At 41.2% G+C, this 19,290-nt stretch overlaps 1 protein-coding gene across 50 annotated transcripts in view; it reads left to right on the top strand.

The window, feature by feature from the left end:
• RBFOX1 (RNA binding fox-1 homolog 1) overlaps positions 1-19,290 on the top strand; it is a 1,969,097-nt gene that overhangs the window by 1,908,790 nt on the left and 41,017 nt on the right. For 33 of the 50 annotated variants that reach the window (XM_070484972.1, XM_070484960.1, XM_070484971.1 and 30 more), the window contains one exon: positions 9,645-9,684. The exons of 4 other annotated variants lie outside the window; for them this stretch is intronic. In XM_070484972.1, coding sequence (XP_070341073.1) covers positions 9,645-9,684 — 40 coding nt within the window. Of the gene's footprint in view, positions 1-9,644; positions 9,685-15,612; positions 15,656-19,290 lie in introns of all 50 variants that reach the window. 13 more of the 50 variants (XM_070484957.1, XM_070484959.1, XM_070484958.1 and 10 more) reach the window with 2 other exon arrangements.

Raw genomic sequence — 19,290 nt, 5'->3', positions numbered from 1 at the left:
GAAGGGGTGATGGCATCTAGTCGGTAAAGGCCAGGGATGCTGCTAAACAGCTACACTGCACAGGACAGCCCCTCCTCCCACCCCAACACAGAGTTCTCGGATCCCAAATGTCAACAGTGCTGCTCTAAGGATATCTCAGCTGTGCCCGCGACAATCTGGCACAAGGCTTCACTGGCCAATGACTGGCTTTCTGGTCTGTAGAGAGAATATAGCTCTATTCAGGACTATGTGAAAAGGGTTAAATGCATTTTTTATAGCCCCGTTGTTTATAAATCTTTTAGAAAGCCTGAATTAGCCTAGATCATCTCTCTGTTATGCTGACGGCAAAGGGAAACTCTCTTCTTTCATTATTTATTCGTATCTCACCCATTCCAAAGAAAGCATTTGAAGTGTTTCAAAAACGAATGTAATGAGACAAAGTTAAGAATATAAAGAAATGAAACTAGATGAAATCATCAGAAAGGGATTATATAGGCAGAGAAAGAAGAAAACGTCCATCGTTTCTTGTGTCATCATTAGACTTGAGTCAATTCTGAGCTTCTTAGGGGACAACAGCAAAAAAAAAAAAATTACGGGAAATATGATGGATAAAAATAAACCAAGGATGAATTGGCCCTAAATTCTTCCCACCCTCCAAAATAATGCATCTGCATGTCGTAAGCCTTATATATCTATCATACGATATGAGAAATCATTGACACTGTGATCATTGTCTCCAGTCCCACAGTATTAAGCCCATTTTATAGATCCAGAAATGCAGAAATAAAGATTTGTTATTCCCACAGTCACATAATGAGTTATGAAGGGGGAAAAAAAAAACAAGTTACCCTCTAGGCTCATGTAATTACTAAAGCAAGATTCATAAGCCATAAATGCAAAATTGCATGTTTATACCACATTAGTTTGTCTGAAAATCATTATCTCATGTTAGTGGATGGTAATTGTAGCTTTTCTGTCTTTGTACCCTCAGTATCTCACTACTATATTGAACAGAAAAAAATAAAGTAAAATTATATGGCTTATCCTCACATGAACAATTTGTAAAAATCTCAGAATCACACACCTGCTGTAAAATTGAAATTTGCTAACTTATAATGAACTTGCTCTTTGCCGGGAATAACCATGCATAACTAATTAATGCCACGTTCACCAGGGAGAGACCCCCGCCATCTCCAAATGGTGAAACAGTGTGTTTGTGACTGCTTCGGACGTGATTTAATTTTAATATTCCAGCGATATTCCGAATCATTTTGGTTATAATAGTGGATCGTGCCTCTTTGCTGACAATATTATGACTGGAATTCTGAAACCACGCTTAGTAGTAAGATAAAATTCTCAAGACGGGAGAAGGAGGAGGGGTGTGTGTCCATGTCCTCAGGTTCTCTGAGGACAATGTGCTGGTCAAAAATGCAGCTAGTTTGCCCAGGTGTTTGGCTGGATTACCAACTGGCTGGACTGCATGGGCACCAAATGAAAAAGCGTGCACCCAGCATCTTAAATGAAGGTTTCCCTGTTCCTCTGGATTATTTGTCTTAGGCTAAAGGAGACCACAGGAGTACAGCTCACTTGGAAAGGACCAGAGCAGAGACTGGCCAGAGGAGGGCCCTGAGCTTGTGTTGAGTGGAAGCAAGTAGCAAAGAGGTTGGAAATCCACTCTTGTTTCCAGGAAGTGACATTCTCAGGATTCAGGTGATCCAGGAGGTCTTGCAGATTTCCTGTAATCTTTTTTCTCCAAAGTCCTTTGGGGAAAGATTTCTAGATTTGACTAACGTCTTTACTCCAGTCTGCTTCAGCTTAATGCCCATTGACCTAGCATCTATCGTGTTCCATGCACTGTTGTACACTAAGGATGCTGAAGCAAATGGTACCTTCAGAGGTGTTTCTTCCAATTGGGGGCAGGGGGGGCCACATAAGCTGACAATTTCAATAAATGTGGGAAGCATGGTAAGCGATAAGGTACGGTGTCGTGTGAGCGCCAAGAAAGGACTGTTAGCCCAGCTTAGATGTTTAGAGACGGCTTCCAGGAAGAGAAGTATAGGACACATTTAAGTCCAATAATTTCCTAAATTGCCCTGTTCTGTCTCACACTCAGCAATCTCCATATTTTCTACTTAGCAAACTGCATTTATTAAGGAAGAATTTATTTTTCCCACTGTCCCCAGTTGAAGACATGTCTAACTGCCAACCTAAACCTCTGTTCTTCGTGAAGTATCCAAGATGGATATACTTAGTTACAAAAATCCCAAGCAAAATGTATCATTCATTCTGTGCCCATGTATGGCTTCCATATTTTTTTTTCTGGGAGATTGAAATAAAAAATCCCACAGGATCTCTGTGGCTACCTTTGTGAAGCCTTGGAGGACCCTTCGAGGAATCCAACATCAAGATAGTCGTACAGGAGGACTCACCAAGAAGGCCCTTACATTCATCCATTTCCTTTTATTGATTTGGTTTTCTCCTCCACATCCTGATATTTTCTGAAGACCCTCCTAGCAACTATAGAAAATAGGCTATGGAGAGGCCCTATCTTCTTCTTTCTCATGTAGTTAAATCGAAACTTCTTAGGATATTAGTGCAAGAACATTCCTGGGGAGTGTGTCAGGGGGCGCTTCTCTGGGACCACGGAGGGCCCTAAGAATGAGTGAAAAACCCTAGACTGAGCCAGCCAACTCCCTATTGATTGCCAGCCTTAAGTGAGAATGAGTGATGAGTTAGAAAGCTAGTGTCTACACAGTCCGCAGGATTGTTACAGTTCTATAAAGACATGGACTTCGGGGCAGAAAAGATTGCCTCACTATTCTATTTCACACTACCCTGGGTAGCTGACTTAATCTCTTCAGATACAGTTACCATAACAGGAAAGTGAAGGTTAACTTGTAGGATTGATAGAGGATGAAATAGGGAGAACCATACTAAGGTGACAACTTAGTAAGGTCTACCCTGTGACTTGTGTTTAGTGACCTGTAGCTACTGTTGTTGAGGTTGATGTAATCATTGACCTTAGCTGCCTATACTCTTCTCTTGGTCCAGGTCCCCTTTGCTTGTAATGAGTACACAGGCAGATCCTACATCTCTCCTTCTCCCTCCATGCATCACTTATCCCTTTTCTGTGGGGCACCTGCAGGTCACAGACCTCCCTTTGCCACAAGCCACAGCAATGGCTTTGGACAGAGGCACTTCAATAGTTTATGGGATATGTAGATCATAAATAAAATATGAAGTGGTGAACAGTCTTAGAGAAAGCTGAATGGACTAGGTTTTCCATTTTTCTCCTCGAATTTGATCCTGGTTTCAGTTTCCATAGAGAAGCCACAATGGCCAGTCTGTCTTCCTATGACTCATGTTTGGGAGAAATGACCCATTGGGTAATTGCCATCCAAGGGAGCTTGCAGGCTGATGTCTGCGGATGAAGAAGGCAGGTAGAAGCATTGGAGACACGCCCACTAGACTCAATACAACATCTCGTGTTAGAAGATGGCAACTAAACCCCAGTGCCCTCCCAGAAGAATCCCAAGAGATTGGCCTCACCAAGTTCTTGTTCTTAATTAATTAGTTAATAAATTATTAGACAACTACTTATCAACTGCCTACTGTGTACCATGCATACTGTATGGGGATACAGTATGGTGCTCTAATGGAGCACCATAAGAGATTATTAAAATTATAAATGACTCTAAGGTAAGCATCCAACATCTGCTATAGGGTTTTGGTCTTGCTTCTCGAGGGTATCTTTGAGTTCTGCACTTTCTCAGGTAATTAATTATGACACATCTATTCAACTTCTTAGAGTTACCTTGAGAAGTATTTTGGTAGACTCTGTGCTACCTTGCGTATAGGAGAAATATGGTGGTGTTCCAGGAGAAAACTTCTTAAAGTTGGCCAGTGCAGGAATGAAACCCATACATAGATCCTGTGGGACGGCTCACAGGTTAGGTCCTAAAAAAGCCTCTGACACCAGGACTGTGTGTGTACCTTTCCATCTATAAATCAACCACGCCTTTGGGTTTTAATTTATAAATGTCTAATCCTCAGATTGTGTTATTTGATGCTTAGGAACTTTCTCATTTAATATAAACACTAGGGATTAAAGTCATCATCACGTATTCTCAGAATACTTCCCAGAATTCTCTCTAGCTTTTTATTTTTTTCTGGTGTGAATTCTTGTTTAATTTCTCAGCTAGTTTTAAAATGTAACCTCTCACATTAAAAAAAAAAGCCTTCTAGGGGGCTGGCCCCATGACTGAGTGTGTAAAGTTCCACATACTCCACTTCAGTGGAGTTTGCAGGTTTGGATCCTGGGCGCAGACCTACTCCACTCGTCAGCCATGCTGTGCACGCATCCCACATACACAATAGAGGAAGACTGGCACAGATGTTAGCTCAGGGCTAATCTTCCTCAAGCAGAAAAAAAAGAGAGAGAGAGAGAAAGGAAGATTGGCAACGGATTTTAGCTCAGGGTGAATCTTGCTCACCACAAAATTAAAAAATCCTCTTAATGGAATGCATTTATAGACAAACACCATAAATCAATGATTCTTAAACTTTTCTGGAGGAGGAGTGGGATGTCACAGTTGCCTTTGGTGATCTAATTAAAAATATCTATTTTCCCTAGGAAAATATTCACCACACGCAGACACACACCCCTCATTCTATACAAATACCAGGGAGTTCATGGACCCACCTGATAGCCATTCAAAAACAGCCAGATTCGAACACATTAAAAAATTTAATTTACTTTCCAGTTGGAAGGGGCAGTAAGGTAGAGCAGTTTTAAATAACCTTTCTTTCAAGAATATATTTGTGGTTGGGATATGTTATATGACACAAACAGATTGTGTGTTTGGGCATCCTATACTTTCTTTCTTTCCTTTTTTTTAAGTAAACTAATTTACTATAGTGCAATCATTCCCTGCTTGCATTCATCCAAATATTTAACTACTGTTATTACCTTTCTAAGAAAATGAGATGTGCATTTGCATTATGTTCTTGCAAAAACATATTGCAGTCCCAAAGTGATTGACAGGCAATACAATTACCTTTGCATGGCTAGACAGACCGCCTCTGCATTAAAATAGGGCTGCACCTGTTCAATGCATGGTGGCAACTTCCTTCTCTTGTGACTGGGCCGTGGTTAATTTATCTATGGATGCAAACTAGACATCAACCCCTGCCCTCCTTTTCCTGCCTATCGGATATTTTAAGTGCACTTGTTTCATGGAGCTCCAAAAAGTGTCTGGATACATTCTTGGAAACCAGCATGAGCCTTTGTAAGAGCTGTCCTATCTCCAGCTTCTGTTTAGAATAAAACCTAGGAAGCTGACCTTCAATGTTGTCTCAAACATAAAGTAGAATGGCACGCGGAGGGGGGTGGTCCATGGAGCAATGAGTCTACCAGTCCTTGGACCAGCAGCATCAGCATCACCTGTTACTTGTTAAAAATGCAAATTCTTAGAGCCCCATCCAGATCTATTGACTCAGAACCTCTGGGCTGGGCGCGGGGCCCGGCCATCTGTGTTTTCACAAGACCTCCAGGTGATTCTGATGCACGCTGAAGTTTGACTACTGCTGCCTGCCATAGCAGTTAAAAGTTTGGGCTATGGAGCCAGATTACTTGGGCTGGAATCCCAGTTTAGTCAATAGCTAGCTCTCTCTGGTTCCGTTTCTTTCCATCTAAAGAGGCAATGATAATATTATCCATCTCATAGGGCTACTGTGAGGACTAAGTGGGATAATGAGCACAGAATGCTTCGATGAGGGACTGACACTTAATAATCGATCTATAAATGAGGAGCAGTATTTGTGCTCGTGCTATTAATAGTAGCTTAGGGGAAAAAACCACAGCCTTTTTGTGAAACTGGCAGCCCATGAAGCAGCTTCCTTTCACACTGCCAGTGAGGACCACCATGTTGGTCCCTCATTTTATAGAGTTATCATGAAGGTAGATCACGCATCCTTTAGTTCATTTCTCTCCAAGATGTGCAAGTGCTGCCCTTGGTGAAAACAGCAATCCCTACCCAGCGTGGTTTATAATGGTAGCTAGAATTCTTGATTTCCTTTCTCAGTGAAACCACCACATTGTGCTGGGCCTCTGAACCTCCACAAAGCGAGAGATTATGCCCTTCCTGTAGGCTCTCAAAGGAGTCCAGAATCCTCTAGACTCTGGGCCCTGCACAAGCTCTTCCCTTTGCCCTGCCTGCTCTTCCACCTCTCTGCCTGGCTAAGGCGTTGACATTTCCATTACATTTGCTCAGCTTCCCTCACCACTCTTGCTTACCCTCCTCCTTCCATTACACATTCAGAGCACCATTATTCTTCTCCTCCGCAGCACCCATCACAGCTACAGTTTTCAGTTTCTGCATATGGATTTGTGACTGTGTGGCCCACTGCCTGTAAGCTCAGGTTTCAAGGGTGGACTTGCTCTCTCTGCTCTTTGTGCCTTAGCATCCTGGTTGGAGTATAATAAGCATTTCAATGGTGGAGAGAGAGTACTCATCATTCAGTTTGTTTGAGCTTGTCAAAATGCGGACGCTGGATCACATTTTCTCTTTGGTTCTGTCTCATAGTAGGGGGATGTCAGGGTTCTAATTTTCAATGGCTCACGGTGGAGGGCAAGGCATAATTTTCAATGGCTCACGGTGGAGGTCAAGGGCTGGCAACTATGTTACCCTACTGAACAAGACAGAGGCAACTATCAGGGCCTGCTCTTTTGTCACTTCTGGAAGTTGTTGGTACTAATAGGCTTGACACAGAGGCACACAACCAGCCACAGTGCACAAGAACTGGCCCTCATGAAAGAAAGGGCCACTTTCTCAGCCAGAGCTCAACCTCAGCCACTCCTGATCCACGATGCATGCCCACTGGAACAGCCCTCAAGGTGTGGGCTCAGCTTTTCTCTCCATTATTCACAGAAGAGCAGACACAGGCTGGGTCCCCCTCCACAAATATTTAGAAAAAGGCATTGTTCCTATATTTAAATATATATTAATGTTTGGTTAAAATATTAAAATTTGATTCACACCTGGATCACTTTCTATCTAGCCTCTTACCCTGGCCTCCTAGTCAAGGTCCAGCTTTTGAATCTTAGTCGCCTCCCCCTTCCCCACTGACCGCAGCCAGTGATGCTGAATAACCAGATCAGAGACAAACTTGAGACCACAAGATCCGTCCTCCTAATTGGTTATGGAATTCTAGCTGGAGTCGATGAGCAAATTACTCTGTGTCACTTTCTGTCACCTCCTAATGCCCAACCTGCCCTTTAAAATATGGGCAATATTCACTCCACAGATACGTATGGTAAATCTTCTAGGTGTAAAAGTAATGTGTTAGACACTAAGCGAGACAGAATGTTGAGTAAGCCATTGGGCGCAACTTTCAGGGTGAAATGAGCCACATCCACAAATACCTTTAACATGAGGCAGAAATTGATGAGTAGCCCAAGTGGGGGTCAGAAAAAGTGATGTGGGTGTTTACACGAGGAGGGAAAATCTCAGCTTCAGGCGGGCGTTGGATAAAGTTCATAGAGATGGTGACATTTAGTAAAAACTACGATGTCAGGCATGTTGCTCATTACTTTGCACGCATCATCTTCTTGACTCCTCCCTCGACGTGGGCACTTCCCTCTTTCCCCATTTTACAGATGAGTGAGTGAAATTCAGAGAGCTTAAGTAATTAGTCCAAGGGCACATAGCTGCTGATTGCTGAGGCTGTGACCCAGATGCCCATGTGTTTCCCATCTAACTTGGCTCTTGAATGGTGATCTGCTTTTGGATGAGGATAGTGAGAGAAAAGGCTGTCCCAGAGCAAGGAATAGCATGTATCCAGGCACGATGGCACGAAAGAATGGGACAGAAGCTGTTTGATATGGCTCAGTGATCAGCTCTGCGGTTCTGGGCCCAAACTAAACATTTGTTGCTTTCCCCCGTTTCATCAGATCTGTTCCAAGTCCTCTTGGCAGAGGCTGGCCCTGCCTTCTGACCTCCAACAGACACTGTCTTTTTATGTTGGAAATGCTGAAAGAGAATTCAAAGCATAGCTCAGGATGCCGCACACCTCAGTATCATGGATTAGGGTTGGACGCTGCTTGACAAGTGCTCTCGTGAACTGTAGCCCTCTCAGATCAAAATGAAAACGATTCCTACCAACCTTCTTAGCATGTGAAATCGCTGCCACACTTTTAAGGATAATGGTACTTGGGGTTTAGCCAATCAACTCTGCAAATCCCTGAGAAGCACACTACAGTGTTCTCCAGCAAACCAGTGTCACTGCCGTGTGTGTGTGCCTGTGTGTGCGTGTTGTAAAGTGCCTTCCCTTGGCTCCATGTGCTTGGCTTATGTGGGGGTCTACTCTGCTGCTGAAATCTGCTGGAATCCCTTGGTAATCGAAGTGTCGCTTCTATTAGAACCGCAGCTCCATTCAATGGTGGGACTCATTGGTCCTTTGCAAGCATCATAAATCATCTATAAACTCTGTGGGGAGATATCAGGGAAGATTATTAATAACAACTATCATCCTTTAGAAAACACGCATTTAGAAACACGTGTTCTTATACTCAAGATATCCTGTGATCCTGCCAAAAGACTGTGAGATGGGCAGGCTATCTATGATCCTCATTAGACCCATTGTAATGTTGAGGAATTCTAAGTCGGTTTCCCATGATCGCACAGCTGTGGGCTTCTTTTCCTGGCTGTTTCACTCAAGGTATACCAAGAAACTTCTGGAGAAGTCTAGGATCTTTTTTTCACCCTCCCGTGAAGTTCCTTGTCTCTGGGGTGACTATATGGGTAGTGATCAGAGTATTGCTGTGAGACCAGGCTTGTTCCGTTATAATGTGGGACGTGGCTTAGTCTGGATATAATTCCTGTGAATTTACACACAGATATGCATATGCACGCACATGCGTACACATGAGCACACGCACAGAGATATATGCAAACACATTCTACTACACAATGTACATTCATACACACATAGGCACACTAACACATGTATACACATACGGGCACACAATGTACACACATATAAACAAAGACACGTATATTGCCCTCACATGTTCACACACGCCTATAATTAGAGATATTCTCCTACATTTACCGTGAAACAGTGGCACATGCAATTACCAAATATAATACTACCATGTGAAAGAATAGAGAAGAGAATTTCTGAAATCATTTGGGTTGTCCAGCTCGCCTAAGGTCATTCAGCTATAACCCATATTGAAAATGCGACAATCTGTGCCCCCATCCTTATCAATCATATATTTTAAGCAGATGCTTTTTTTTTTTTTTTCCTGGGGGGAGGTATGTGGTTTGAATGAATGCAAACTCTGACCCTCATATCTGCCTAGGCCACTTAAAATCAGCCTCAAATCTCTTTGCATTTCTGCACCCTCTCCTGAAAGAGCGGGAAGTCTGGTACTCAGCACACCACCACATCCTGATTCTGGGCCAACACCGAACCCCAGCCTAATTTTCTCGGTCTGATCGACTGCTGTTGTCTCCAACCTCCTTAACCAATGTGAAAACTATCCTCGGTTCCTGTGTTTTGGATCTTGTCTCCAGACTAACTTCGCCAGTGCCGGGGTTGGTGCGTCTGCATGGGGAAATGCACTAATATGGATGTTTTTCTTTGTGTGTGCACCCTTGCAGTGTTGTTTACCAGGATGGATTTTATGGTGCAGACATTTATGTAAGTATTCATTAACGTGCATGCCATCCTTGTTTCCTCCCGGAGTCATTCCTTTTACAAGTTTGCTGCAAATTTCTCTACCGGTGTCGTCCATTTCCTCTTCCTCGTCTGCGGGAAAGAGTCCAGAGGCTCGTGGGGCAGAAGCCCTTGCTCACGATAGCCATCGTGCACTGTTGAGTGAGCGGAATTAACTCCTTGATTAACTTCAGAATAAACGCAACCCCCCCCAAAAGATGGCATTTCTCTTACGTCAAATGAAAGATTCTCTCCCAAAAAGAATTCTCTCTAAAGTTCTCAGGATGGTCTGTGTGTTTTCAGTATAATATTTACGATAATAGCTGTAGTTACCAGCTGTAGAAGGTTAAAAGATATTTTCATGGCTGATGTTTTCTTATAAATACATTTAATTGTTTATCGAAACAGCTCTAGAAAGACTCTTTCTTTCTCTCTCTCGATCTCTCTCTCAATGTGGATGATTTTAGCAAGAAACATCTCCTGAAAAGATGTATGCCAATTTGAGCATTAAATCCTTTACTTTCATCAAACTTTTATTCCCTCAATTTCCCCCAAACAGTTGCTTGATTTAGAATTGTTAAATTTAGAATTGTTTGTTAGCCGGTCCCAATTTATTAAGCATTTCACTTTTAGAAAGAGCGTAGGATGTCCCTCATTATGGGACCATAATTGGTTACCTAACTTGATCTAGAGGAAGTTAATGTCCCACATTGTGATACTAGCTGCAATGTGATAAAAATGACTTGGAATAAACACAATTTAAAATAAATGGGTGGGATTGGGGGCTATTTTCTAAACCATATAATTTTTTATCACAAGTGACTTCAAGTTAAGTTCAGTGGAATATTTATTGTTTGGTAGACTGGGTAACAAAGAAAAATAAAGCCATATTTCTGATCCAATTGATATCACTTACTAGAAAATGGGAAAGACACTGGTTATTTAATTTTCTTCCTTTTGAATTTCAAATAATTACAGTTTTGAGACACGGTGTTCATCTCCATCAATGATGAACTTAGTTGGCTTCTATTATTATTGCATCAGGTATGTTTATTATAATCTGTGGGTTGGGCTTTTTTTTCACAACAAAATAAAGGAACAACCTACGTGTTCTTTCTCCCCAGTTGAACAGCCGATTTCCTTTTTTGTGTGTGTGTAGCTTAATCCACTCCTTCTCAGGTCCTCTTTTTTCCAAACTTTTAGTTTATACTATTTTAAACAGAGAGGCAGACTGGGGCTGAGCAAGCTGAGCTCATCCACATCCTCAGATACCCAATGAACCCAAGCGTCGGTCTACACCCTCTTCTTGGAGTAGCCTTTGGATAGAGTATGCACAGGAAGAGAGTTAGGATTATAGTTGGCATAACTGAGTTTAAGAATTTTTTAAAATATGGAAATGGAGGGGAATAGAAAAGGGATGGGAAAAATTAGAAATAAGAAAATTCACCAAAAAGAAAACTCTCTCCATCAACACCCACCCAAGAAAAAAAAGGGACATTCCCAAGGTTAGCTTAAAATAAACATATTATATTATTAGCTGTCATCTCTTGAGTGTTCACTTCTTTGTGAAGTGTCATTTATTGAGTTATTTGTAAAATGACAACAACTTATTGAATTATTAATTTGTGCTGCCCCATGGATATTTCAAATTGGTGTCTCTTCCTCGCCTCGTAGATTTTTCTATGGCAGGAAGTAGAAGCTGCCGGAAACCAGGGGCTGCAGGATTCCACAAATAAGGAAAAAGAATGAACTAGTTAGAGTAATTGATAGAGTATGTTTGTATTGGTTAGGACAAACGGAAGTCCACAAGAACAAGGCAAATGGAGAGAGAGAGGGACGCAGAAGAGAGCAGATGTGCCAGCTCCAGACCAAAGTGGAAAGAGACATTGCATGCATGGAGGAAATCTACAAAAAAGTCCCTCTGCATTTTAGTACCCTTAGAAGCTTAGAAGCTTTTGTTTCCCACAAAGTCATCGTATTTGGACTAAGCCCACCTGCCTAGTGGTACAGCCCCTCCAGGCATCTGGGTGAGGTTTAGATGAAAGGAGTTCCATCAGCAACTGCAAGTCCTGAGTCTCCTGGTGTCTGGGTTTATAAAACTGTCCCTCTTGCCCCTGTTAAGCCACCCTACTAGCTAAAAAAAAAAAAAAAAAAAAAAAGTATAACATTTTCCCACTATCTGTATTATAATGACAATAAGATTTTTCAGGAGGCAGTTCCAAATAGGCAGTTAGGTGATGGAAAAACTAACTGAAATGTGAACTTTGAGCTTTGTCTGCCCAGCACATGTTTCTGCCCTCTTTCTAAGAAGGTAGCTGGGACCTTGCAGAGTATTTCTGAATATTTTGCTCTGTGTAAGAGGGCAGCTTAGGAATATTGCTACTGGGTGCTGCGTGTATGCTGGGACAGTGATAAACTAGATCACCCCATTATGGCAGCAAAACAAAAGCTCGTCAATGGCCTTGAGTTGATTTAAGAGCAAGAAAGAAAATGAGTATTTCCTGCATTCTAGAGTGTACAGAGCAGGATTTCTTCTGGCCAGAAGTATATTATAAGCTTGAATATGCTTTTTCAAGCTGCTACCCCTACCCACCTTGAGATACTGGAATGTTCTGATGAGTGGAAACATTCCCAGTGCTCCATTTGGAAAAGAAATGATGATTAACGAGCTTCATGGAAAAGCATGCAAGGCTTTATCTTATTTAAAGGAGGTTTCTGGCTTGCTCCTTCAATCTCATTCGAAATAGTGCACAATAAACAGGTTTAGGACAATCCAGAGAGGACCTGGGACGTGTGTTAGACACATTGGTCACCTCTAATAGGTTTAAACCAGTTATTTCTCTTTTAATGTTATTGGGCAGAGTAGTAAGCCTCTAGGTTCGGTTACTTTTAAGGAAGGAAGGAGGGCGAAGTCTCCAATTCTTCCTATTCAGATTGTTCTCAATCTTGACAGGCTATCAGAGCAACTCAACAAGTGTAACAGCTTGCACCCCAGAGCGACTGCCCTTTCCCACGCATCCAACTTTCTCCCATGCCTTCACCTCTTCTTTGTCTAAGTTCTCTCCATCCTTCCCACCTGCTGTGGGAGCCCTCGGGCATTCTGAGTCCTGCCAGAACACAAAGGATTTGAAAGACCTCCAGGATCCCTGTAACTGGCAAGCCACAACCTCGTATCTAGAATTAGCTCGTTCTTAAACTTTTCAGAGAAGAGGGGATTAAGGAGAGACAGAGAGATGATCCTAGATGCCTTGAAATTGCTGGAGGGAGTAGACTTGTTATGAGATGCTGTGAGCCAGAAACTAAGGTGAAAACCAGGGATGCTCGTTTTGGCTGAGGGCAAGGAAAAATCATCCTACTCAGGAGCTGAGCCCTGCAGGAGAAACGCCACCTCTAGTCGCATTGGACATGCCCAGGCCCAGAGTGGATGGCCACTCATCAGGGAGGATGTGTAGGGGGTTCTAGGTTGGAAAGGAGGATAGAAAAGGTCATTGCCTGGATCCCTTGCACCTGAAGACATGCACACACACACTTTTATTTCAAAAGCTAGGAATTTAGTTTATATACCTAGCATATCAAATCTATAGGTTCACTATTATTGCTTACTGGGGCACATTTAAGTAAATTCACTTTAATTAAAATGTGGGTCAAGTTAAAGGAAAAAATAACTAATAGTAGAGGTGATATATGGGTATGACAAACTGGAAGTTGGAGAACTTTTTTAGACAATGCTTTCTTAGACTGTTTGAAACTTAGAAGAACTAAGTTCCCTAAACCTACAAAGCAATCCATTATATTTAGGGGTGAAGCTATAGATCTCATGAGGCCAGAATTGATCAAGGAGCTGAAAATATGCATTGCTTAACTGAACTTAGCCAAGACACTTTTCTTCACCCACTTGGGGAGATCTCAAACTATATGGCATTTGATCAAAAGATAACTTTTGAAAATGGAAAGAAGGAAATTATAATAGAGCTATACAAAAGAATTGACAAACTAGCAATAGAAACTGGAGTAAGATAGTGGAGTTTTGGGCAATGGGGAGAAGGGAAGAGAAGATAGGAAGAGTGAGAGAGAGAGAGAACTGATACACAATATAAATGTTAACGTGTTCACTTGTATTAGGAGAGCCCTAAGCTTTCTAACAGTCAATGCAACCTTGAGGCTGCCTAGCAAATATGTCTCAATGAGATGCCCATGAATTTTTACATCATTCTTAAATTCTGTTGTAAGAAGTTTCTGCTTGACACCATGGCTAAACACAATTATTTCTGAATTCATGTCACTCTGCCCTTCATGGATCTTAAAACAAAGAAGTGTCCTCATTTCAACCATGTTTGAGCTCAGGAAGGAGAAGTGTCAGTAGCTTCGGGAATGTGTAATATTGAAAAGCAGACATTCTCCAAATAAAACTTCCAAGTCCTTGTTCCTGAGACCTTGCTTTCAGTGTGAGCCAGCTGAGGATCAGCATTAGGCTGGTCAGTCACCATGGGGGAGGCGACAGCCCATTAAGAAATTAAGCATCTACTATGTGAGAGATGAGATGCTCAACTTTACTGCAAGCGTCTCCTCCTCACCATGGCCATATAAGGGAGAAGTCTTATTACCCATTACCTCCACTTTTTTTTTCAGAGGAGGAAACTTTTGCAGAAAATAGATGAAATAATTTGTCCAGCCATCTTGACTGACACTGGGGTTTGAGCCCATATGATCTAGCTACAGAGTTCAATGCTTAAGCCCTGAGCCAACAGAGTAACATTGTTGTCCTCACTGGGCAAACTTCAAGAAATGCAGTGAAAGGAAGGAAATGAGCAGGATGAGAAGTGAGAGAAAGATGGAGAACATAATGGGGTGGGCAGGCCACTGGGGACTAATATCTATACTTGAAACATTGAAACGAGCAATGAGATCTGTGGGGAGAGAGAAAACTAGAACTTTGACAGGCATAGCTCCACAAGCTTAGATTTAACTTAAAAAGGAAGGTTAAGTAAAACTAAGCTGTAAAGGAAAGCCAGAATATATATAAAAAATATATCTACATTCATATTCATCTACATATCCATATATGCATACACAAACATACCTTTATAAAGAAGGTCCCTAAATCTCTTAAAATCACCTTTGTTTCTGCCAGGGAACTGGAAAATTTCATTTTAAAATGGAACCACTCACAGGAGCGATTAGTCATGCCCTTGAATGACTCTCAGATCTGAAAGTTGCTTCCCAGCCTGTCCTAGGGTTCAACTGAGATCTTGTCAGTGTAGGACTTGAATGAAGTGATGACATGTTAGTGACATATATTAACCGCAGCTTTTCTAGACACATGCACACACACACAGAGTTTTTCTAGTCAGATATATTAAAAGTAACTTTGGTAGTTTCAATATGATTCATTAGTTCATGAAATGCAATTGTGCTCTCTGTTGTTAGTTGAGATTAAATTTTAAAAAAATAAAGCCATTGATAGAGTTATTTATGGTTGCTATGGTACTGCTATCTTAACCGCCTCGGTAATTAGGGATCAAGGTGAAGTTCTCACGTGTTCCAGAGAATTCCAATCATGAGATAGAGAGAGAAATTTGAAATAGTTCACTTGAACTGTTGGAATATGCTTGGAAGGGTAAGAAGCCATGAAAGTATCCTTTTTTCTTCTTTGAAAATAAACACAGGTTATAACACAAAATACCACGAGGGTAGTTTGCTGCCCACATCTGCTTTCCTGATCCTCTCAGTCACAGAGATGTGCCACTAAGATTCTTTGGTTCCTCTTTTGGTTTGGTGAGTCATCTCAGGTCTTTATGAAGCAAGAGAAGCAAACTTGTAAATGAATTGCTCTGGAATTTCTGTCTGACTTATGCATTTCTTTTATTTATTTCATTTTTGCATTGAAAACATTACATTTCTGTTTCCTTATAGAGTAGTGTATCAAGAGCCTGTGTATGGCAATAAATTGCTGCAGGTATGAAATCCCAACTGGTGGAAAAACTCATCACTATGATTGTGGGTTTGCTGTGAAATCCTACTAACAAGACAATTCTGGGGAGGGCAGATATTCTCTAACATAGAAGGAAGAAAGACTTAACTGAATTTTCCAGTTTTGATGTGACTTCTTCTAGAATAGAGATGCTCATCCTCAAATTTCCCCTCTTTTCTAGATCATGAGTGTATCAAAATGGAGGTCTGCCTTGGATATACATGTCTTGGCTTAAAATGTATCTGGATTCAATTAATATAAATTCAAGGAAAAGAATTCCAGGGTTTGGTTGAACCAATTGTCTGGGTGATGTTTTAGTGGGTTCCTGGAATCAACTGGAATGGTTAAAAGAAAAACCTCTCATTCATCCAGCATCAAGGGTCAGCAGAGCTAACATCACTTTCCCTGGTTTCATTGTAGCTTGTTATAAATTTATTTCACACCTATTGCTATAGCTTTCAAACCTATTTCTCACTGCTGAAGCAACCCCCAAATGAACAAATTTGTAGGAAAAAAAGAGACAGCATATCCATTGGAGTGTAACTGACTCAGTCTCCAAACTTTGGTCTATGACCAGCATTAAAACTGTCAAACAAAATGAAAGAAGAATGTAAAACTAAAGATGATCAGTGAGTTTCCCTGTAAACTGCAATTCCCATTGCTGTTCTGTATTGTCAATTAAGAAAGTACAATTTTTTACAGTGAAAATTAATAAAGTTTTAATAAGAAACGTAATATGATAAAAGGGTACTAGGATCTAGGAGAGAACAAAATAATTGAAATTCCTGAGATCAACTTTTATTTTCACGTTTCAAGTAAACTGGACTTCTACTGCCGCACTTCCAAAATATCAGAATGTGTAGTGCAGATAAATTAGGGAGTCATTATTTATATTTAAATTTTTGATTTTTGCAGGTGCTCTTGTAAATGTTATTTCAGTAAATAAGATGTTTATGTACATATACATATATATCTATATATATATAGCTATAGATATCTCAATCCATCGTTTTACACAAAGTGAGAGCCTTGGGTATTCTCAGAAAGGAGGAGGCTCGCTCTGTGATTAAGCTCCTTACTACTTTAGCATGCGCTCAAGCTGAAGAGAAACACACACACGCATTACAGCCCTACCCATTCCCATGTCCCCACCAGCACACAGAAGTTTCACTTCTCTTGCTAAGTAATTCACCCTTTGGTTATTAGAACATCTTTTCCCAAAAGTATGTTGTAAAGTTAAAAATGTAATTTTCTTTGTCAAACTAGTTTGAGATGCGTGGGAGACACACAGTGCTCATCAGCATGGTTTTAGGAGGTTCCACGAATGGAGTCCCTTGTCTTATTTAGTTTAACTCAGTATTTCCCAAACCTCGTTGGTCACGGAATCTTTCGTTTCCCTGCCACTGTTAGTATCTCACCAAGCACAACTTTGAAAATTCTTTATTGGAACATCATTAGTGGTTCTGTGTGAGTAACTTCCCCAGATGGACCTCCAGAGGTCTCGCTAACAAAGGGGATGTTTCAGCCCCCGTGAGTCGGTGTCTTCAATGGCCACATCTGGTGGTGGTGGCAGGGATGGGAGGGGGAATCCATAATGGCCATTTAAAATTGACATTTTATATATGGTCACATTTATATTTTGCTGTCCGATATGTGAAAAATGAATATGTTTTATGAGTAGGGAGTGTAGAACTGTGTTTTCCTTTGGTTTGGTGGTAGGAAAAATCTAACTGTCAAGGACTAATTTTTGTCCTAAGCTCTGGGAGGACCGTTTTCAACATGAACACGGTGTGGTGTCAGCAAATGGAAGTGAGAGCTCCTTTTTCAGACATTGCCCCAGAACCTTGCAGTAACTCTGGTTATGCTCAGTGAGCTGCAAAGTCTGGAGCAATAAAATTGATTAGAATCACCTGTTAGAAAGGCAAATTAAAGCAGTTTGTATTTTTTGATCATTTTACTGTGTAAGCATACACACACTGAGTTAATACACAACTCTGTTATTCCTTCAATACGGATTTCATACAGAAGAAAAATAGCAAAGGGAGACAATGCAATATGGTCATGTGCCATATAACGTTTAGGTCAACAATGGACCACGTATAAGATGGTGGTCCCATAAGATTAGTACCATATAACTTAGGTATGTAGTAGGCTATCCCATCTAGATTTGTGTGAGTACACTCTATGATGTTCGCACAATGACGAAATCGGTCAACCACGCAGTTCTCAGAACATGTCCCCGTCATTAGTCAGTACACGGCTGTATGTAGACATGGAGGTATGAAGCCATGTAATCCTCTTCTTGTTCCATTTCGTACGTATTTCAGGGGACACTAGGACCTGTACGGTCCAATATGTTAGGTAGCCACTGGCCCCATGTGGTCACTTACATTTAAATTTGAATGAACTCAAATTAAATAAATTAAAAATTTAGTTTGTTTTACCGGCCACATTTCAAGTGTCCAACAGTCACTTAGGACAAGTGGCTACCGTACTGGACAGCACAGAAATAAAACATTTCCATCATCACCAAAAGGTCTACTGGACAGCAAGGATACCACTGCTCAAAGTCAAAATCTCTCCGCTGGCGTCACAGACTTTCACAAACTCTGACTCTTGAATGGCGAGTGCTTGTAAACAAATTCCTAAATGACAAAGACAAGTGTCAGTGCATTGACCACTTGTGCCTGTCTTGAATGGAAAAACACACTTATTTTCTCTAAATGGCCAAGCCATATGCAAATACTTAGAGGATGGGTCCTTCCAAAGCTTGGTAGACAAGCACATCTGTTGTGCAGAAGGATCCCAGGTGTCCACACACAATTTTGTGTTCATACAATAAATATCAACCTAGCAGTCAGTGAGTTCATTTTAGGTATTTTCTGTTTGCACTGCAGCAGCTCTTTCCATTTATAAAACTTACCACCTCCTTTCATTGATGGAAACTACTGCAGAAGTTGGAGGAAATGTGCCGAGGTCAAACAAAAACGGTTTGCATGCGGGGTGTTGCTAGAAATCTTTGCTAGGACCAAATTCAGTCACTAAATTATGATTGATTTACATGGCACTTGATGCACATACCTTTGCAATCATGTTTGTTTTTCATTCTGGGAGTGTGAGCAAAACTAAAACATACACACACACACACACACACACACACACTTTTACTCAGCTCAAAGCTTTCAGCTGGCTGCCGCTAATGCTTTCTAGCAATCAGGGAGGCAATTCCAGCCCCTCCCTGCCTCATTAAGTTTAACAGACATACCTGCACACCTGTATCTTTCTGGATGCATCATGAAAGCCAAGGAGATGGGCAAGCAGATGAAAAGACTGGCTCCAGAAATCTGGTGACCTAATTTCCCCTCATGCCATCGGTCTGTATCTTGAGCGTGTTGCTGCTATGACAATCGCTTTGGTTTTATAACTCCTCAGCACATTTAATGAGTTTTCCCATTCCTAATTAGAGAACATGGTGTTTGGAACACCAGGTGGTGTCTGGCTAAGACCTCTTTTTAATTTCCATATTGTTTTTCAGGGGAGACTTTTTTTTTTTTAACACTGGCTCCAAATTATTGCTGATTATCTGTCAGGATGTCTTGGATGTGTCTTCCCCAAGGCTG

The sequence above is a fragment of the Equus asinus genome, chromosome 14, assembly GCF_041296235.1.
Source record: "Equus asinus isolate D_3611 breed Donkey chromosome 14, EquAss-T2T_v2, whole genome shotgun sequence".
Classification (NCBI taxonomy): domain Eukaryota; kingdom Metazoa; phylum Chordata; class Mammalia; order Perissodactyla; family Equidae; genus Equus; species Equus asinus.
Note: the sequence above shows the minus strand (reverse complement) of the source record. Positions and strands in the feature narration are given on the sequence as shown.